The 21,428-nt window shown below is 47.3% G+C and overlaps 1 protein-coding gene and 2 long non-coding RNA genes across 6 annotated transcripts in view; 1 reads left to right on the top strand and 2 right to left on the bottom strand.

Moving 5' to 3' along the window:
* ADARB2 (adenosine deaminase RNA specific B2 (inactive)) overlaps positions 1-10,379 on the top strand; it is a 104,115-nt gene extending 93,736 nt beyond the window's left edge. The window contains exons 8-11 of the mRNA XM_029077602.2: positions 1,313-1,491; positions 6,277-6,449; positions 8,345-8,409; positions 10,139-10,379. Of these exons, the coding sequence (XP_028933435.2) occupies positions 1,313-1,491; positions 6,277-6,449; positions 8,345-8,409; positions 10,139-10,182 (461 nt within the window). The 3' untranslated portion in view covers positions 10,183-10,379. The remainder of the gene's footprint in view (positions 1-1,312; positions 1,492-6,276; positions 6,450-8,344; positions 8,410-10,138) is intronic.
* On the bottom strand, positions 844-7,611 carry LOC120638760. 3 transcript variants are annotated; one of them, XR_005660679.1, is made up of 7 exons: positions 7,478-7,611; positions 7,168-7,228; positions 6,824-7,027; positions 6,034-6,404; positions 5,493-5,581; positions 4,966-5,245; positions 844-1,533 (listed from the first exon to the last, which is right to left on the bottom strand). It is a non-coding gene; the product is annotated as an uncharacterized LOC120638760 (long non-coding RNA). The 3 variants fall into 3 exon arrangements; XR_005660677.1 differs by having other exon boundaries at positions 4,966-5,581; XR_005660678.1 differs by having other exon boundaries at positions 4,966-5,581; positions 6,824-7,024.
* Positions 8,695-20,453, bottom strand: LOC120638761. 2 transcript variants are annotated; one of them, XR_005660681.1, is made up of 8 exons: positions 20,249-20,453; positions 18,075-18,215; positions 16,384-16,473; positions 15,868-15,933; positions 12,754-12,927; positions 10,649-10,807; positions 10,149-10,297; positions 8,695-9,742 (listed from the first exon to the last, which is right to left on the bottom strand). It is a non-coding gene; the product is annotated as an uncharacterized LOC120638761 (long non-coding RNA). The 2 variants fall into 2 exon arrangements; XR_005660680.1 differs by having other exon boundaries at positions 8,695-10,297.
* Between the last annotated feature and the right edge of the window lie 975 nt (positions 20,454-21,428).

Genomic DNA, 21,428 nt, shown 5'->3' with positions numbered 1-21,428 from the left:
CTCCCCCGGCTCGGCTCTGGTTGGGGGGTATCTAGAAGCTGGCACCGTAAATCATTAAAATGAGAAGAGGAGGATCGGCGCTGAGAGGGAGTAGCACGGGCCTCCGCCTTGATAGACTTGGGTTCGGTCGGGGTCTCCTCAGGCGGAGGCTGGGCGTCGGCGGAGAGAAGTGAAAGGGAGAAACTTTATGCTGTGGAGTCTTAAGCCTACTCATGGTACAAGGCTCTGGAGGCCGGCCCACCTTTGACTATGCACTAGGTGCACTGGTTCTGGGACAAGTGCTTGAAAATGGACCATCGAAATCCAAGCCACTTGGAAAGAGAGTGTTTTTCTGTTTTTATTTTAATGGTATTTGTTAAGCATTTTACTCTGTGCCGGGCTCTGTACTAAGCTCTGGGGTAGACACAGTCCATATCCCGTGTGGGGCCCATGGTCTTAATCCCCATTTTACAGATGAGGGAACAGGCCCAGAGGAGTGAAGTGACTTGCCCAAGGTCACACAGAAGACAAGTGGGAGATCCAGCATTAGAACTCAGGTCCTTTTGACTGCCAGGCCCACGCTCTATCCACTAGGCCACACTATTGGAAGTTCAATTGCTGCTCACTTCATTCAGCCAAGGTGGCTGTTTTCCGTTCTCCAGGGATGTCCTGGTTAGCATCTCTTCCCCGTCCTCCTTCAGATGTACCCCCTGATGTGCCCCTGCTGCTGGCTGGGGGCCCTCCCGCCCCCCGGCCCCCCGCTGACATCACCCCGAGGCGGGGGAGCGAGGGCTGAAAGTAACAGGCTCATTCTCACCCAATAATCAGTTTCTTCCCTGCATCCAGCCAGGCATCACATCATGCTTACTTTCCTGGATGGTTTTCATTATATTTTTATTTTTTCCAAACTTTGGCTTCTGCTTGCCCCCTGCTGCTTTGGCAGAAACACTGGTGTTTCCTCTTGTGTGGGCTGGGATTCCGACAGGAGTTAGGAAGAGTCACATCACACAGTACTACTATCTTCTCTGTCTACCTAAAGAATTTTTGCAAGGGCTCCTCTTACCACTGCTGCTTGTACCATGTAACGTTCAAAATTCTCTTACGCCATTCAGGTTTCTGCTCCTAACTGCTAAGCTGCCAAAATGGCTGGTAGGCTCCCTCTGTAAAGAAATCTAACAGGCTCGATAATTATTCACTTACGAAGCATTACACACATGGAACGGCATCTAGAGTGACCAAAACATCGCATGTCGTTGCAAATAAGTGGCGACTTCCAGGAGGTCAGCTGAGGGCCGGGTTGATTAACGGTCTTGTGTCGTCGGTCTTCTGACAGGGGTGAGCCACGCGGAGGTGCGCCATCCTGGAAAGTCCCCCCAGTTCAGTGTGAACTGGATTGTGGGCAGTGCGGACCTGGAGGTTATTAACGCCACGACGGGGAAGAGAAGTTGTGGGAAATCATCGAGGCTCTGCAAGCACACGTTCTCTGCCCGGTGGATGAAACTCTACGGCAAGGTAGGCCCCGCTCTATGCAGTCGGGCTCGATGTTCAGTCGGCCTGTGTGCACAGGACAGGAGAAGAACCTCAGCTTTCCAGAGCAGGTGAAAAACGTTTGTGCCCCCACCCCGGGGGTCCTGGAATGGCAGAAAAGAGTTATAAAAAGAACAGTGGTTTATGTTAAGCATTTACTCTCTGCTGAGTAAGCACTGGAGTAGCAAGGAAGCACAGGTATCTTTTCCCTAATGTCCGGATGAGGAAGAATTGAGGGCCAGAAAGGTCAAGTCTCTTCACCCAAGATCCCATTATTAGCCAGTAGCAGCGCTGAAATTAGCTCATGAGTCTCCGGCCTCCCAGGTCCGTGCTCTAGGCATGAATTTAGTGGATTGCGCATGGGCCTGGGAGTTAGAAGGACCCGGGTTCTAATTCCGGCTCTTGTCACTGGTCTGCTGTGTGACCTTGAGTAGGTCATTTAACTTCTCTGTGCTTCAGTTACCTCATCTGTACAACGGGGATTAAGACTGCGAGCCCTGTGCGGGACAGGGACTGGTTCCAACCCAAAAGAGAAGCAGCGTGGCTTAGTGGAAAGAGCAGGTGCTTGGGAGTCAGAGGTCATGGGTTCAAATCCCGGCTCTGCCACTTGTCAGCTGTGTGACTGTGGGCAAGTCACTTAACTTCTCTGTGCCTCAGTTACCTCATTGTTAAAAAGGGATTAAGACTGTGAGCCCCACGTGGGACAACCTGATTACCTTGCATCTCCCCCAGCACTTAGAACAGTGTATAGCATATAGTAAGCGCTTAACAAATACCATTATCATTATTATTATTATTATTATCGGCCCTGCTGACCACAATCCATTTTCCACCCAGGCCCTCAGCAGTATGGCCAAAAGAAAATAGCACGGGCCTGGGAGTCAGGAAACCAGATCAAGGTTCTAATTCCAGCTCCCACACTTTCCGACTGTGTCACCCTGGGCAGGTCATGTAACTTCTCTGTGCTTCAGTTTCCTCCTCTGCAAAATGGGGAACTCCAGTTCTCCCTCTCACTTTGATCGTGACAGGAATTGTGCCCGACCTTGTCTCTACCCCCAGCACTTAGCCCATAATCAATCAATGGCATTTATGCCACAATAATGCCACAGTTATTATTTTTCTGTTCCAAGGGCCATAAGCATCCCAGCAACAAGCTCAGGGAGCATGTATCCGGCGAAAGCCCAAGGACTTGTGCTCACCAATTCGCTTACAGCCGGGTATGGGACAGAGAAAGAATCCCCTTTTTTTCCTTACCCTGGCCAGGTATTTAGCTTAGATGACCTAGTCAGAGACATTTACCTGTCTAGCAGAGAAAAACCACCCCATTAGGAAAGTTTCCTCTGGACCGGGAGGACTGTTTTCTCCCTCTGACCTAGCTAGAAGTTCCAGGCCAGGGCTGGTTAAAGACTCAGTCAAGGAAAGCGATCGACCACGCAGCCCCCTAACACTCTTTACCCATACATACTTACTGCTCTAGTCCCCTGTTCACACTCTTAATTGGTTCTATGAAAGCCTGAGTACTAAATAACCTCTGTTTCCCATAGGAAATAATGTGAAGTGCAGTAATGCGTTCCCAAGCCCACCAAAACTGACCCAAGCAATACAAATATATTAAAAATCAGTGATTTAAAAGATACATTAACTATAGTTACACGATCAGGTAGGTACAGATAATGAAAGGTTTTTCATTAGCTTCTTTGGTGTACATATGAAATACGGTACTTGGTTTTCAATTCTTTTTTAATGGTGTTTATTAAGCGCTTACTATGTGCCAGGCACTGAGATAGATAGGAAGTGTTCCCTTTCCCATCCTATTCAGCTAAATCATCCTATTCAGCCATTATCTGTGATAAAATGATTTGGGCTATGTAAATCATTCTATTCAAGTCAGTCAACACTTCAAAGGGAGGGGAAAGGGAAGAGCTTAAGCCAAGGAACCATCCTGAAAGAGTGCCGAAAGAAGAGTTATTATGAATGATTACTGCTCAGATATACCAAATATAAGATGTAAGCATATAGCCTAACTCAGGCCTGCCCGATTCACTCCTAGGATGGATATCTGAGGCAGGTCTCCCTTTTAACAGAGAAGCAGCGCGGCTCAGCGGAAAGAGCCCAGGCTTGGGAGTCAGAGGGCATGGGTTGGAATCCCGCTCTGCCACTTGTCAGCTGTGTGACTGTGGGCAAGTCACTTCACTTCTCTGTGTCTCAGTCACCTCATCTGTAAAATGGGGATTAACTGTGAACCCCATGTGGGACAACCTGATTCCCCTGTGTCTACCCCAGTGCTTAGAACAGTGCTCTGCACATAGTAAGCGCTTTACAAATACCACCATTATTATTATTATTATTATTATTATTATTATTATTATTATTATTATTTTAACACTAAACAAAAGATGTGGAAATTGGATTGTAGAACTATTTATTTTAGGTAGATGAAGTATTAATAGGTGGAACTTCCATAGTGGTGAGGGTAGTGGTCCAAGACATTATTCCTAATAATATCTGTGGTGTTTGTTAAGTGCTTACTGTGCACCAAAAGCTGTGCTAGGTAGTGGGCTATGTTACAGGACAATCAGATTGGACCCAGTTCCTGACCTACACAGGTCTGACAGTCAACGGAGGAGGAAGAACGGGTTTTTAATATCCATTTGACAGATGAGGAAACTGGGGCACAGTGACTTGTCCAAGGTCACACAGTAGGCCAAGGGGCAGAGCTGGGATTAGAACCCAGGTCTCCTGGCTACCAGCCCTGCACTCTTACCACCAGAACTCAGAAGAAGGCAGGAAAAGGAGACGAAAAGAGATGAGGAGGACCAACGCACTGTTACACCCCCCCCCCCCCCACTACACCCCGACAGCAAGGGAGTGCAGAGCCCAGCCCCCATCTTGCCCCTCCCACCAGTCAGCTCGGCTCACTGCTACTGCCCCGGGCCGGGGGGGCTGGTATCGCCAGACAGTTCCAGAGCTCCTGGCACAGGGAACTGAGTCCAGAACATCTCCCTGGCGGCGGCGGCGTGAGCAGCGGCTCCTGTAGTGCAGTTCAGGGAGCCCAGACGATACAGGCAGAGTAGAGGAGCGACCTTGCCTGGCAGCGTTACCGTCCAACTGAGCCGGTAGTTCCCCAGTCATAAACGGGTAGGTCCACGGCCTTGCACGCACTCTGGGTATCCCCCTCTCTTTAGCTTTAGAGACGTGGCGTGGCTCAGTGGGACGAGCATGGGCTTGGGAGTCAGAGGTCATGGGTTTGAATCCCAGCTCTGCCACTTGTCAGTTGTGTGACTGTGGGCAAGTCACTTAACTTCTCTGTGCCTCAGTTCCCTCATCTGGAAAATGGGGATTAAGACTGTGAGCCTCATATGAGACAACCTTATTACCCTGTATACCCCAGCACTTAGAACAGTGCTGCTCTGCACATAGTAAGTGCTTAACAAATACCAACATTATTATTATTATTACCTGTTCAGTAAGTTAATCTACCCGACATCTCTTTCAGGTGGGCCAATTCTGTCACTCCAATTTTTCCTGACGGGGACATTTTCCTAAGGGCACGAGAAGAGGCAGAGGCACCTCAGAGGTGAACCTCTCAGGACCTCACCCAAGTGGCAAGTCCACGGGGACTAGGCTCCCTGCCGCTGCTGCTTCTGTGCCCTGACATGATGGACTCTGTCAGTCATAATATCGCTGTTCAGTTCCTAACCGAGTCTTGCTCTCCTCAGGGGTGACCTAGAATTTGAACCTGCAAAAGTGGGAGACAGAGAGAGAAGGAATTGCTTTCTGTGTGGGAAACAGAAAGAGGTCTAGGAAACTATAAGACGGGTCCTTCCAAGTCACATTTTCTTCTGTACCAGACAGACCGACAGACAGTATGTGTCCCCTGAGCCTTGCCTCTGGGTCCCTAAGGATGTGCTGTCCTCCTGTAAATTGTCATTTTTACTTGTATGCTCCCTGTTCTGGACCCTCACAGTCTTGCACGTTTTTCCAACCTTTGATTTCTTCCATGTAGCATCGTGCCTTGCTGCCGCATTTCCTCGGAGTTAAGGGCAGGGCGGTGGAGGTCATCGATTTTGTTAGTCTGCAAAACAAAAGGGGCTTTCTTCTCATTCCCATGCCTGGGGGTTTATCAGACTGCAGGCACGTGTCTGAGCCGTTTGCCGTTTATTTTTTACTTACGCCTATCCGCCTGCCTCCCCGACTCTCCCTCTCCCACTCCCTCCCATCAGGATAACCTCTCCAGCTCTCTTTCCGGGCCTGAAGCCCCCCAGCTTAGGGCATGCTGTCTTTCAGTTTCACAGCCGCTCTCACTGAACCCGAAGCTTCGAACAAGGGACAGTCCTCCTGTTATCATCTCTCTGGCTGAAGTCTTGACTTCTCCTATTTTCCTTCATTAACTCTAAGCTCCTCTTTCTCTCTCCAAACTTTCCTACAGGCTTTCCTCTTCTCTTCCCCGCCACCGTCCCCCCTCACCCTCGCAGTGAGCAGATGTTTCTTCCAAAATACCAAGCAATTCACAGGTTTATTTTTTACCATTCAAAATCAGACACTTGGGTTGCGCTCCTTTCGTTACTGTGTCTTCCTCCGAATCTGCGTGACTGGCATCAGTGCTTGGGAATGTTTTTCTTTGGAGTTTGGGGCATTCAAAACTCAGAGCAAATATCCAGCGCTCAGAGCCAGACTGGTGCTTATGCAATGCCTGTTGGAGATTACCGCGCTCCGAGTCTCCCATTTCTGCTGCTGGTTTATTTGCTCTCTCTGGTTTCTGTTCCGCAGCTGAGCACCCGGATACCAAGCCGTGGAGATACGCCATCGGTATACTGCGAGGCAAAGCTGGTGGCACAGACGTACCAGTCTGTCAAACAACAGCTGTTCAGAGCGTTTCAGAAAGCAGGCCTAGGCACCTGGGTGAAGAAACCCCCAGAGCAAGATCAGTTTCTACTGACTGTGTAAGATGGCTAGACCCCTTTCCTCCCCACCCCCGGTAGGGCACATGGAGAAGGCTAGGGCGAGAGAAGCGATGGGTCGATCCGTTCTTTTTGTTCATTCTCGTTCTGTTCCAAATGTCGTGAGTTGACGATCTCTGAAACGTCCCACAACACATCACCCCCCTGCCGAAGACCCTGGGAACATTCTCTGGGGGCTTGAGGTCACACAGGCTAGGGAAGGTGAGGTGGTAGCCTTTGGCTCACGCTCTCCCCCGGCCCCCCACAACGAGGTCCGTGCTCTCCTGCTGGCCTTCTCGGTATTGCAGCCATTCGTGCTCAACTTGACTTTGGAAAAATGACATTTTTTTTCCACATTGATTCCCTCCCTGTCTTACCTGCCAGAAAGTACCTGCTGGTGAGTTTGGGGCTCGGGCTCCCAGTAGAGGTTATCCCAGATGTTTCCCAGCTCTAGTTGCTCTGTCGGTCACAGCGGAGCTCCCGGTGGGCAGGGAACATGTCGCTGCTTCGGTTTTCATTTCCCAAGCTCTTGGAAGTTCAGTGTGTTGCCCCCAGTGAGCACTGGGTAAGTATTACTACTACTGGGCGGGGTGGGAGGGGAGAGGATGCTGATGCACTCCTCCTTCCTGTACCGAGGAGTTTTACGCATGCCACTTAGCCGGGCACCACCCACCCCACTAAACTTTCCCACGAGAAACCGCACCCGCATCATTCTCCTTACCAGGGAATCACGAGCATCTTCGTTCCAGCGCTGTGGCCCTCCAGCTGTTCTGGTACTGCAACTTGAGGAAATTTTTCAAACGACACATCATTACTACGCAGGTCCTGAGCTCTGTCCCAGGGAGAAGCTGAGTATGTTCTATGCAAAGTGAAGACCCCCCCCCCCCCCAACCCACCCCCGGCGTGAGAGCCCCCTTCCACCCCGGCAAGGGAGGAGGGGAGCCTCAATCCGGGCCCACACGCTCCCACGCCTAGATTTAAGGTGGCCTCTTATTACAGAAGTCCTTAGGATGGACTTTGTAGCACTGTACCTTAAAGGCAATCTCGCGGTCGGTGTAGACTGCCAAGGCTGACTGTTCAAGCCTCAGAGTGGATTTCTGGCTACCAGTTGGAGGTCATCAGCATCCAATTCCACCAATCCTAGGGTCACAAACACCCCCCCCCCCCCGCACACATGCACCTCCCCGCCCCCATCCAAAGTGATCTCAGGAATCTGTGGGGAGCAAAGGAAGAGTCTGGATGGAAGCAGAGTTAACTGAGACTGGCCGTTTTGTTAGGGTTTTTTTAGACTTTTGAAAAAATCCCACTTTGAAGGGCCTGATCACCTGTATTTGCCATCTCCCCTGCTCACACTCACCCCAACAATGCCAGTCCTCTTTGGTTAAGCCCCCTGGTTCCCTCCTCCTTTCCAGCTATTTTGTTTCGTTCTCAGAGCTACTTGTGCTGTTACTGGAGGCTACTTAGAAACTGACAGCACTCACAACTAATCCGACCCAGCTATTGTTTCCCTGTCACTGAGGAAAAAGTCCCCACCGCGACCTCCACCATTTTGCTGCCAGTGGAGGCAGCATTACAGAATCTCCCCCGGGAGTGACCACGTCCGCTCTCGGCATCTAAGCTCCGAAGGTGGACCTCCAGGCTGACCTGCACAGACAGTGTCGCGTTATCGTGGCATTTGGTTTTAAAAGTTTTTGATTTTGTTTTTCTCCAAGGCAAGGATTTGCGGATTTATAAGTATTGTTTCCTTTTTTTTAATCCTGCGACTCCTTAAATATGTATATATCCTGCTGCTGCTGCTGCTGATTCGTGATGTGTCGTCTCGTTCCTCAGACCGTCAAGCTAAGTTACTTTTCAAACAAACCCGTAGCTCATTTTTCTATGTAATTTCTTTTTCACAGAAAGCTGGTCTTAAATTCTGATGCTTTTCTGAATAGCATTTATCATGTCTGGAGAGCCATATACAGTAAGTACTTAGTATACTGACACCCAGAGTAGAATAGTTACGGTATTTTAATGCAATCCTATAAATTCAAGATGTGTTGATAGGATCTTGTTTTTAAGAAAATTAAAGCGCTATTTGAACCTTATTGAAATAAAGTAGAAGTTTTTCATTTAGGGTAAGCAGACGTCCCTTCGCATACCTAGATAGTCCATTCTCTGTAAAGCTCCCAAACCCTCCTCTGGCTAGCTGCCCGTAACGAGTGGGCTCCCCCGACCTCCACATCTCTGGGAGGAATGTGAAGTTCTGTCTTCCCCTCCTCCCCACCCGTCACTGTAGTGAAAAGGAATCCAGCCACCTTACTCTGCCTCCCTGCAGCCAGTCACGGCACCGAGCCGGTGGAAGCCGACGGACGGTTGGGAAGACGTGGGCTCCCCCGGCCTGGGCCCGTGGCGCCAACACCGATACCGTGGCAGGGCGCGCACCCACGTCCTGTTCGCCCAAGGGGTCAGGCAGGGACGGAAGGTAGAGCTGTAACCAAACCCCCCTCTCGAAGTAGTCTGGCTTACCCACTCTGGATCCCGAATCGCAACCAAATAATGCTGCTACTTCTGCTGCACTTCCTTCGTCCATCTGATGTTAGGCTTTGAGTTGGACGTCGGCCACAGGGGCCTGAGTTTGTAGGGTCCGCTGGGGGGGGGGGGTCTCACCTGGAGCTTTTTCATTCGGTCTGACTCCCAAGCCTAAACCGTGAAACGATACCAAATTGAAGGGAAATCAGAACATCATAGGTTCTGGTGTCAGGAATACTGGAGTTCGGAACATGGCAGGACCTTGCCGTTGGGAAGAGGATGAGCGCCCACGCCAGAAAACAACCTGGATTCGGTGACCTGATTTCAATCCGGCACTAGATTTCTACTGTTCCTTAGTATATGCATTAACACAGTACAATCGGGAACACATCCCAGCAATTAAGTTCAATAGACAGCATTTTCTGCAGCAAAAGGAACTTACTCAAGAGTAATTCTTAAAGGAAGATCTGTATATAAAAAGCATGATTGAATGGCAATACTGTACTAATGGATGTACATTTGTAATATTTGTAAAAAAAAAAAAAAAAAAAGAAATCCAAATTTACATATGTGAATTTGCTGCTAAGTTCTGTAAATTGCACTTCAGTGATAAGTGAATGTTTCTGTTAAGTGAATAAAAATACCGAGTAAAATTGTTCATTGGCGTCTGCTGACTGCTTTTCCCTGGGAGAGCGTTACAGCCTCCCCTGACTCCTCGCTGTGGGGCTCCTCCGAACTTCTACCAACGCTGTGAGATCAATCAATCGATCCACTGGACTTCCAGTCTAGTGGGGAGGACAGAACAGACACAAACACTCACATCTGTTTATAAACATGCAGGCAGCAGACTCAGCCACACAAATGCACGGTGCCTATGTGCACAAATGGAAGAATGTTATAAACATTTTCCATTGAGATTTACATAAATGCTGGGGGGTTAGTGGAGTGAATTGGAATGACTCCATTATGAAAAGGAAAAAAAAAAATCTGATTTCCCAACACTTATGAATTCACCAGAGCCTGTTGAAGTAAATGGAACTGCATACTCTTCCAGGCTGAACTCGATGTACAAAGCCAAAGCTTGATGTACAGATCTCTCCGATATTGTAAATATTTGGGTGTACTTAGTCGCAAAAGATCTCCAAGAATGCCCTACCTTTCTTACCTTTCTTTTTTCTTAGCCTTTCTTACCTCAGTGAGGCACTCGGTCTCCCATCAGATGTAGAAGTTCGGATTTGTTGGGCTGGAGGAGCGAGGTCTCTCCGAACCAATCTCCTAGGCCTCCGAGAAGTGGCTTCCAGGGTAAGACCACCCTCGCTGTCCATGCCGAAGAGACTCCCCTGCAATAGAAGATAGTCATCATTATGGTAGATTCTCTAGATTAAATCTGCTTCACTTCATTAAACTTAAGAGTTAGCTAAACCCAACCCGCACTGAACTTGGCTAAGTCCCAGCCTGCCGTGGGCTCCAGCCTAACCTTACCTCCGTCTAGTTTTTTTTTCTTGTTGGGGCCTGAAAAACACCATAAAACCTGAACTGAGTGATGTATCGTTTTAGAACAAGGTTTCAGCAAAGTGCATGTTTCTGAAGTAAACAAGTCCTACTCCTGCAGTTAAGATTTGATAGGTGTGCTTGAAGGTTGAAAAATGAAATGAGCGGATCGGAGCTATTTCGGCCCTTTGATTCATTACCATTGTGCCTGCTCTGGAGACATTACACCAGACGACTTCGGTCGGTTTGCACTTGAGCGTGGCTCCACACTGGTATGGGCGAGTTTCAGAAAGCTGAAGCCCTTAAAAGCAGTGGCCGGGCAGCAGCTGCTGTTCATCGACACCTAACAAGCCTGAAAACTGAAGAAAGAACATTCCGGGAAGAACAACGATGTGCATGCATCCTGTGACCATTTCTCTAACTCAACGGTTACTCCCGAAGTCCCTCCTCCCTTGGAATTTTCTAGTGTTTAAGTCGAGCCTGAAATTAAGCTCCTCACTAGAGTTCTGCGTCACTTAAACAGGTGTCTCACTCTCAAACATTCTGCAACTTGAACGTTTAGCTATCTTGCCCATGATGAATTGTTGGACAGCACTGCCCTTTTTTCTGAACAAAAATTCTTATCCAGAATCTCTTTGGCTGACTTTACTGTTTACTAAGTGCTAAAACATCTGGTAGCCAAAAACCCAACCAAACTAAGTGCTAGCAGTGTGACACCTATTAGCAGCCACGCTTTTAATTTACCTGTTCCGACATAGAATCCCAGGACTCCATTTACCTCTTTTGGTTCGGCTGCCTCACCCTGGATTAGTGGCACAAAATATCTTTTCCCCAAAGTTGCTTCTAAATAAATGTGCTTGCCACCCCCACCCGATAATATTTTGGTTCGCTGGCCCCCAGCAAACAGTTTTATGGTTGAGAACTACAAAAATCTCTCCAGGAAATCACCTCAATTTGAAGGACATGGAGCTAAAGGCCAAATTGTCTTAGCCCGCTGAACTCCGAGGGCACCCACCAAGTGGAAAGGCTACTTTCCTGGGGGAACGGCAGCTATCTCCTTCAGTAGGTTTCACCGGACACCAGAAGACTGGTCTCCACTTGCCCACACCCACTGCCTTGCTCACCGTAACCCCTAACTGTCTAATGGTTGATACATGATCTAAACGCTTACATGAGTTGCCAGTCCCATCAACGTTGGTGTGGGGTGTCAGAGTGGACACTCGCAGGGAATACTCACTTTCCATTATCCTTCTCAAAGACTGATTCCTCCTATCGCTTTGGCTCAAGGTTGCTCTGCCAGCAGATGTTTCTTAGGATGCCGAGAGAGCTGCCCGACTGTTTGGTGCTGGATGATAGCCAATGCTCTCCAGGGAGCCAAGAAGACCTGCCCTGGTCTCTTCCTCCGGAGGGAGTCAGCAGGACTCCTGCTCCATCCCGAGCTTCGACTCTGTTTCGTGTGAATCCCCCCTCAAAGACACCCCTGGGAGCACTTGCACAGCCAGTGACATTAAGATTAATAATGGGAACGGGGAACTGCCATTCAGGCACAAGCTTAGGCAATGAGCCGTGCCTCCTGCCTCGGAGGTAAACTCCAGCTTCGCTGAGTCAGAAGGGGGCTCAGTTCCTACTCTCCCTCCACAGGCATCACGGTTCAAACTGGGGACTACAAATGGCCCTTCCCAGGTATGTCTCCACAGCTTTACAGGGCAAATTTGCCACCTCCTGGATATCAGGGGGGATGTCAGGCCCCAAGGCACAGAACGTTTGGGCTCCCCTTCCCCTCTGACCTTTGAAATTGGGAAGAAGAAGGGAGAAAGGTGGGAAGGACAAAGGGAAGAAGCTAGAAGAGGGAGGACCGGAGAAGCGGGAGAAAAGGGGAAAGGAGAAGATATAGAAAGGTGAAGAGAGGAGAGAAGGGGTAGGACACTCTATAGTTGGGAACAGCCCTAGGTCCTAAAAACCAGTGGAATGCCTCTGATAACACAATTTATTATCAATCCCATTTCTCTCTGTCACATACCAGAGGGCCCTGGAAGCCTGGCCCCTTAAGCGTGGATGAAAGAAAACTCTCCTTAAGAGGCCCTAGGCTGGGATCCTGCATGGCTCTATAAGATAACCTCTCTGCCAACCTCTGCTAACTAAACAGCTTCAAACACCACCCCAGGCTCTGTGGGAGGCAGCGGGGAGATGCTACAGCATAGACCCAAAGTCCTCTGAGCCCCCAACCCGGCATGCCACCTCTGGACCACTAACTCACAGGAAGGAGGAAGAGGAGGACAAGGAGAAGGAGGTGCAATTCTCTCACCTACTGCACCTCCCTGGAGGTCCCCTGGTGCTCAAACACGCCTGCTCTCCTCTTCAGCAGGAAGGGAGGCCACCCCCGGCCTGGTCACAGTTGCTCTCCCTGGAGCTGAAGGTTTTCCCACTCTTCTTAGTCGGACACAGGATCCTTTCTCTAAGCAATCTCTCCGAGTCAAATCTGAAGTAAAACCAATTCAATTTGATCAGGTTAACTTAAATCAGTCTAACGTTTCCTATTTTTCTTCTTAGGAACAGAATAAGTCAACAAAATTGCTCCTTTACCTTTTGTTTGACTTTGAATGTATTTGAACAGGACTCCTGTGTCATTTGAAATAGTCTGTTATTTCAATTTTGAGCACTTCTTCTGACTCTTTGAATAACCCTTTATCTTGTTTCTAGATAACTTCCTAGTCTTCCCCTTAGACACTCTGTTTGCTTTTCTTTCTCTGTGAAGCTAAAGATTCACAGTCTTCACCGTATACTCTGGAATGCTGACAGTTCTGCAGTGTCTCTACTACCAGAAAACAATCACTGGAATGGTCTTTAATTCTATTGTACTCTTCCAGCTCTGCACACAGCAGGTGTTCATTAATGAGCCGGTCATCGGGCAGGGATTGTTTCTATCTGTTGCCGAACTGTACATTCCAAGCGTTTAGTACAGTGATCTGCAAATAGTAAGCGCTCAGTAAATACTACTGAATGAATGAATACAAATCCTGCCTTCAAGGAGTGAACAATCAAGACAACAAAATAAATTACAAAAAGGAGAAAGCAATAGAGTACATATATATTTCATATATATTTCATATATATATGTGTAACATTATTATATATATATATATATATGTTACACACACACTGTGAGCACTTGATGAGGTGGTGCAAAAGTGAAGGAAGCAACAGGGCCCAGTAGAAAAAGCACAGGCCTAGGAGTCAGAGAACAATCAATCAAACAAGCAATCGTATTTATAACAGAATTGATCGATAAATTCCCTGCTCACAACGAGCTTAAAGTCTAGAAAGGGAGATCTGGGTTCTAATGCTGGCTCTGCCACGTCGGCTGTGTGACCTTGGTCAAGTCACGTAACTTCTCTGCGTCAGTTACTTCATGTGTAACATGGGGATTCCGATTGTGAGCCCCATGTGGGACAGAGACTGGGTCCAACCTGCTTAGCATATGTATATATATCCAGCGCTTAGAACAGTGCCTGGCACGTAGCAAGCACTTAATACCTTTTTTTAAAAAAAGTGCTGAATCAAAGGTATTTACTGAACACTTACTGAAGAGGGAATTGAGGGTATGAAGTGGGGAGATAAGAAATCAACTAAAAAGGCCTCCTGAAATCAAGAAGACTAAGACTCTAAACTTCCCCTACCCCAAACCCACTTTAATGTCTGTCTCCCCCTGTAGACTGAAGAAGCTCCTTTTTAAAAATATGATACTTATTAAGGACTTCTATGGGCCAGGCGCTGCACTAAGCGCTGAGGTAGATACAAGCTAATCAGGATGAACACAATCTGTATCCCACATGGGGCTCACATTCTTAACCCCCATTTTACAGCTGCGGTAACTGAGACACAGAGAAGTTAAGTGACTTGCCCAGACGAACGGTGGAGGTGGGATTAGAACCCAGGCCTTCTTGACTATGAAGGCCATGGTCTTTTCCTGACTAGCAGACCACACTGCTCGCGGGCAGTGATCACACATCGTCAGCGGGAAGGGAAGCCACCTCTGGCCTTGTCACAGTTGCTCTCCCTGGAGCCGAAGGTTTTCCCTCTCTCTTAGTCGGACACAGGATCCTTTCTCTAAGCAATCTCTCTGAGGTTGGAGAGATGTGTCCAGATGACTCAAAGGCATAAAACAAGACAAGGTTAGTGGTGTGTTTTTTTCTTTTTTTTAATGGCATTTATTAAGCGCTCACTATGTACCTGGCACTATACTAAACTCTGGGGTAGATACACGCTAATCAGGTTGGACACAGTCCATATCCCAACATGGGGCTCGCAGCCTTAAGCCTCATTTTGCAGATGAGATAACAGGCACAGAGAAGTGAAGTGACTTGCCCAACATCACACAGCAGACAAGTGGTGGAACGGGGATTAGAACCCAGATCCATCTGACTCTCAGGCCCGTGTTCTATCCACTAGGCCACGCTACTCCCTCTGGTTGAAACAGAGTCCCTATTTGAGGGGAAAAGTGCAGCTCCCATTGGGTTAGTTTGGCTGAATTATGGCTCTGCAGGTTCTTCAGATGTAAACGGCAATATCAACAGTCGCTATTCAAAATGAAGGGATCTGGTCCCTTGCAATAAACAGAATTTTTAACAAGATGATCTTTTGGACTACCTCAAAGCAGAATGAAATGAGAAGCAGCAGGGCCCAGTGGATAGAACACGGGCCTGGGAGTCAGAAGGCCCAGGGTTCGAATTCCAGCTCTGCCACTTGTCTGCTGTGTGACCCTGGGAAAGTCACTTCACTCTCTGTTCCTCAGCTACTTCATCTGTAAAACGGGGATTAAGACTGTGAGCCCTCTGCAGGACAGGGACTGTGCCTGACCTGATTAGCTTGATTTTGGCCAGCGTTTAGTAGAGTGCCTGGTACATAGTAAGCACTTAACAAATACCACTAAAAAAACATTCTTTTCCCATGCTCTTTGCACAAAGTAAAAGTAAATGTATCCATATAGACTTGTGCACTTAAAGGCTAGTGAAAGCAGAGTGGTACAAATATCATACATCTCAGTAACAAGCCCCGGGCCCTCCAGGATTTTTTTTTTAATTTACTTCCTCTCTGCTCGAGGATCACACACCCAGGTTTTCCAAAACTCAACCAGTCCCCTTGGGCCTACGGCTAAAGGTTTGGGCTTTTCCACTCGTGTGGGGGGCGGAGGGTGGGGGGAGGAAGACGAGAGAATCAGTGGTGGTACATAGCAATCTTTGAAATACAAACATTCCCTCGACCTCAAGTCCAGTCTTCGGTAAAGCTTCAAAGCATTTTCCAGGATCTAGAAGCGGGTCAGCAGCATTTCAGGAATTCCTGGAAGAGCAAGGAAAACCCCCGGGGCTCCCCAAGTCTTGTTGGGTAAGGACCAAGAGTTAGGATGGTGGGCGATACCTACAGTGCCAGAGGTCCCGAAGTAGAAGGAATGATGGCAGAATCTCCCCCTCCTCATCCGATACCAGCCCTGAAGGTGAGATAGTGAGGGAACAGAGGATGAAAATCAGGGAGCAGAGGATTCTTGCCTGGCTGGAGGCTGCTTCGCGGGGGTTGGTCAAGGCCACAGTGTTTACTAGTGACAACAGCCGATGATCCTAGCTGTACCACACCGTCTGATATGGAACAGAACCTCTGAACGAGCCCAGCGGGGACTTGGGCTAAACATGTCCCCGTTGGAATCTGGTGTAATCTGCATATTTTACACGCTCATCATATATTCGAAAAGAAAGCACCGGGGATGTGCAGCCTTTTTTTCCAGACCAGTGAACCTCCTTAGATGGAGCAAAGCCGAATAAAAGCGTACACTTAGCTGCATCTCCGGCTGAAACGTGGCTTTTTTTTTGGCATTGGCTATCCATCACCCAGAATGTACGGCTCCACAGCCTCACCCCATTTACATCGCAATCAAAGAGCTGACCTTGGGGAGCGCTCTCCAAAACAAGGGACTTGAAAAATGCAGGTTCAACTCCAGGCCCAAGCAGAGAGATCAAAACGTGCCGTTGGATAGCTGGAAGAATCCCACAATGAAATCAATTTGATGAAGTCAATTAGGTTCCTATCTCCATATCACCCAGCATTTGCACGATTAGGTGCAATTAGTGGCCTCCGCTAGCAATCTGATTCAATGCACACAGAGACAAAGCCCTTCTTTCCTCATTAACTGGGACATCCTTCAAGCCTGAGTAGCAGAACAGGTCCATGAAACCTTCCCTTTCCTCTTTCCCGATTCTTCGGGTGAGCAGACTGGATCAGTAGCTCTCCCTCCCTTCAAACCCATGGCTGGAAAACAGAGGTGTCCATTTTCACGGCAGGACGGATGGGCATCTGAATGATGCGCAGCAATGATTGCATAAGAGCCCAACGGTAACCTCTTAGATTCGCCGTAGCCTGAACGAATCCTCAGAAATGGATAACCCTGGCAGAAAACAACTACCTAAACAAAATTCCCCTCACTCCCTTCTCTCCAATAAAGTCCCTTTACGGCAAGTCAGAGGGCCAAATCCCAATTCAGGCCCATCCACACCTGGCTGTACAATCTTGACAAGTCCCAAACTACCTCTGCCTCTCGGCAGAACGGAGACAAAACTTGCCTCCCTGTAGACTATTTCTACAGTGCCCCATCCTTGTGGCTAGTTTACTGAGTAAGATGTGCCTATGCCAATATACTCTTTCAGGTCACAAGTACTCTTTCTTTGGGTCCTGCTTACATCAGGAGAAATGCAGTGACAAAGAGGAAATGCATTCTGCCAACTGCTTATTATTCTTATCACATTTTTTGAGCACTTACTGTGTGCTAGGCACTGTACTAAGCACTTGGGAGACCGCAATATAACATCAAACACATTCATTTCCAGGCTCATTTTCAATCCAACACAAGGGGAATTGATAACTAGTATTTCTGAAACGATTCAACCCAGTTATCTGGTTCTGGTTTGAGCCTCGGAGACGAGACGGCAGGTCCGCGGTTTCTCACTAGGTAGGCCTCCTGACTGGCCCAAGACCCTACATGACTTGCAGCTGATGCTGTCCCCAGCCCTGCCTCTGGGAAGCCACCAAGGAATTGAAGGACAGGGATGAGAGCTGGAAAATCTTCACTGAGGGAGATGGGCTGACATCAGGACCTCCTTGTGGAGATTTGAAGAGTTCGTCAAACCGGAACATAGAGAATACACAGACACTCTAAGTCCTATAAGCATCACGCCAAACACAAAGAGAGCCCAATTCGACCAACTTATTCCCCAAGTCTACTGCTATCCCTTTCTTACAATTTCAATATCTTTTTGTCCCTCTAGACCGTAAGCTCGTTGTGGACAAGGAATGTGTCAACCAACTCTGTTATACTTTACTCGCCAGAGCACTTAATATAGTGCTCTGCTCACAGTAAGCACTCGATAAATACCACCGATTAAATGATTTGTATTTATAGATTTTAATGTCCTGCACTTGTCTAGATTTGTCCACTTGTCCAATTACATGTTAAGCTCCCTGAGGTCAGGAACCGCAGGTCTCACTGTGCTATACCTCCTGCCCACATCGCCTGGCAAAGGCTCATGCTTGTTGTGGTACTTCAATGATGGTTCAATTAATTCAACTGAATTTAGCATCTACCTCTTTAACAAGGTTTCCTGGTCCAACTGCAATTCAACTCCATGACTGCGGCATGATGCTGCTCGGTTACCCGATGATTTTATCAAGCCGCTTTCTCGCTGGGGCTGAGATCAAGTGGATCCAGCTCTCGTTACCCCAGATCTGCAAGGGAAGAGAAACCAACTCTCAAAATTTGGGGCCCAGGGGCAGATGATATCAAAACCGATCAGACTGATGGAAGATTCCAGGCAGAAGTATCTGGCTCGTTCCTGTGTTCCACTGGGGCTTCGGAGAGGTCTCAAAGGAAACATCTCAAATGAAACGGAGAAATTCTGAACCAAGGAAGTGCTTGTATCCCCATCAAATAGCCCAGGACTGGGAGGGACACTTGGTGTTTTACCCTCATGGCTGTACTGTGCTTTCCCAAGTGCTTAGTACTGTGCTCTGCACATAGTAAGTGCTCAATAAATACAAATGATTAATAGATTGTAAGCTCCATTTCAGTGAATCGGTAATTCAAACTGCGGGGCTAGAAGGGCCCAGCCTACCCATATAGCCAGTAGTCTTGTTCCCTCCCTCCCCTGGCCAGTTTCAAGAAGCCACCCCAGCACTCACCCCAAACCCTGCTGACCCTTACTACACTTTCTCTGATGGGAGCAAGAAGAAGGAACCTGGTTCAAATGGAGATATTGGCCAGAGATGCTAAACCTTAATAGACGCATCCCAAAGGAATCAGAAAACACAGTAGATACCACTTGCGGTCCTACGGAGACCAACTATCTGATTCAATCAGTTAACGGTATTTATTGAGCACCTACTGAACGGGAAGCACAGTACTCTTTTGAGACTGTACCAGGAGCAAGACATTTAGTCCTTGTCACCAAGGAACTTAAAATCTAATGAGTTTCATCTACAGGTTTTCTGCCAACCTGCTTTTAGAGGAAAGGGAGGTTAATTAAAGGATCCAGTATGATGGAGTAATGGTGAGACCTTGAATTCCGCTGAAGAACTGACTTGGGTTACAAATTACACGTGAAAAGAATTTTGGCCTATGACTCGAGATTGACCAACTGTGAATCTAGAGTTATTACCCACAATGAAATTGGAGAGAAAGTTCATACCCACAATAAAGGGAGTTACTATTCACATTAACCAGAATATCAGTAATGACCATGTTCATTCACAGGGAATTCTAGCCAACATTACCATGCAGGCTGCCAGAGGATTATCATCTGTTTATTATTAATAGCATTTTATTAGGTAAATAGGAAGCTAGATTCAGGACAGATCACAATAACACAGACCGCCCCATCCAAGTGACCAGGGGTCAGTGCTATGCCACCCAAATCTCCAATGTTTCCCATTCCCCTGGCTGGAATCGGGTGGTTGAAGAGCAAGCCTTGAAAGCATGTAATTTGGGTGGGGACTGTTTCATCTGTGGGGTATTGCTTTGATTATTTGGTACTAGGCTCATTTCAGGCTAATAGAAATGGAACCCTAGATAAAACGTGAGTTCGTAAAGTATGAAAAGTGACCTCACTTAGGAAGCAAATCTTAAACAGATTTTTCTCCAAGATGCAATCCCTAATTCTGATTGATCTAAACCAATGTGAGGCTTTGTTCTAATAAAATCCAATATAAAGACTTTTGCTTCTTTGAGAAGAATGCTATTTCTGGAATCTCGCAAAGCCATCTATTGTTTCTCTTCTACTAGGATAGTCTTTAAAGTCTGGTGATTATTTCAGAGGAAAATTCAAACAGAAAAAAATACCAACAATTTCCCAGAAAGTCAGTGTCCCCTTAGTGCCATTTCCTTTACTGCTTAAGCTGTTATGTGCTCATTTTTTATTCTGTTGTGTTTGTCTGAACGGTTGTCAAGATTTCATTTGCCCAATTTAAAACACCAACACTATTACTACATGTGGTTAAGGCTCAAAATAAAAGTGCTTTACAGTTGTCCAAAGGGAATTGGACTCGGCATTGTTGCCTGTTTAGGCCCACAATGCCACGTGTCAGTTGTCAGCCTGAGGCCTGAGTTTGGCTCAGAGTCGACCCCAAGGTGCACACACACACACACGCACAGACTGCTGACTTCTGACCTTCTGGGGAAGAGGTGACCTATGTTGACCACGCCATGGCATGATACTGCTTAAAGTCGCAAACAAATTCTAGTAAGTGGAAGTGAGTGAACTTACTTCAGTGAGAGGCTGGGGGGAGGAAGGTCAAATCCAGATGAAGGGATTTATTCTACGCAGCCCGCCAAAGACACTTTCAAATCCGAGAGAGGATTCGTCTTCTTGTCGACAGTGTTGTAACTTTCTGATCAAGATATTACAACATCTGTGATATTCTTATTATTTTGGTCAATCACTGTTGCATCATTCCCTGTTAGCCATTAAAAATGACATTAATAGTGATTACTGTCTCCTAGATTTCTGTGTATTGTCCCAGTACACATGGAAATTCAACACTGGGACCAACTGGAAATTTTCTAACAGAAGGGCTCGGTCAATTACCAATTTGCTAAAAAAGAGGTGTTGCCATTCGAGAAATAATCCTGGGGCTGGGCAGGAGGGGATGGAGCGGGTGACCCACAAGTAGCTGGGTGTGCCTTTTCCTGATCTAAATGCCAGGGCATAATTCTAAGGTGCCATAAAACTGGGAAGGGTCAATAACATCGGACCAGACAGAAGCTTGTGACTGCGACAAGATTCTACCCTGAAAGTTTTTTCAAAAAACAACAACTGAGTTCTCCTGGGATGGTAGCCACATTCCACCTGAAATCCTGGGATAGTATATTCCACCCCTGGAATACCGGGTGCTATTCTGGTCTCTAAATCTTAGGAATGACATTTCAAAGTTAATAACAGTTCAGGGAAGGGCAGCTAAAATGATCAAAGGGGTGGAGCATAGGAGGAAAGACTGAAAAGATTAGGGCTTTCCAAATTGAGAGGGAATGTGACTGAAACCTCTGAAATCATGAAGGATGATATCTGATTACCTCGTATCTACTCCAGTGTTTAGTACAATGCTTGGCACATAAAAAGGGCTTAACAAATACCACAATTATCATCATTATTATTGCATAGGACAACACAAAATTACAAATCATTAAATCCAACAATACTGGGATACTCAGAGATGCATAAAGGTAGTAGGTTCAAGATGAACAGAGGAATGTATTTAGTCACTCAGAGGTGAGCCAGCAAATGATATTTGTTGCTGCAGAAAGTTTACTGGAAAAAAATATCACTAAATTCAAGGCGTATTTAATTACATTCATGGACAATAAGCCCATCTGTTATTAGGGCGAAAAGATGGGCAAGCTAAAACGATTGCTGGACTTCTGCAAGTTAAGAGATGAGGGTTTTGAGA

This window comes from Ornithorhynchus anatinus, chromosome 13 (assembly GCF_004115215.2).
Source record: "Ornithorhynchus anatinus isolate Pmale09 chromosome 13, mOrnAna1.pri.v4, whole genome shotgun sequence".
Lineage (NCBI taxonomy): Eukaryota > Metazoa > Chordata > Mammalia > Monotremata > Ornithorhynchidae > Ornithorhynchus > Ornithorhynchus anatinus.
The sequence above is the reverse complement of the archived record's forward strand: the minus strand, read 5'-3'. Positions and strand labels throughout refer to the sequence as shown.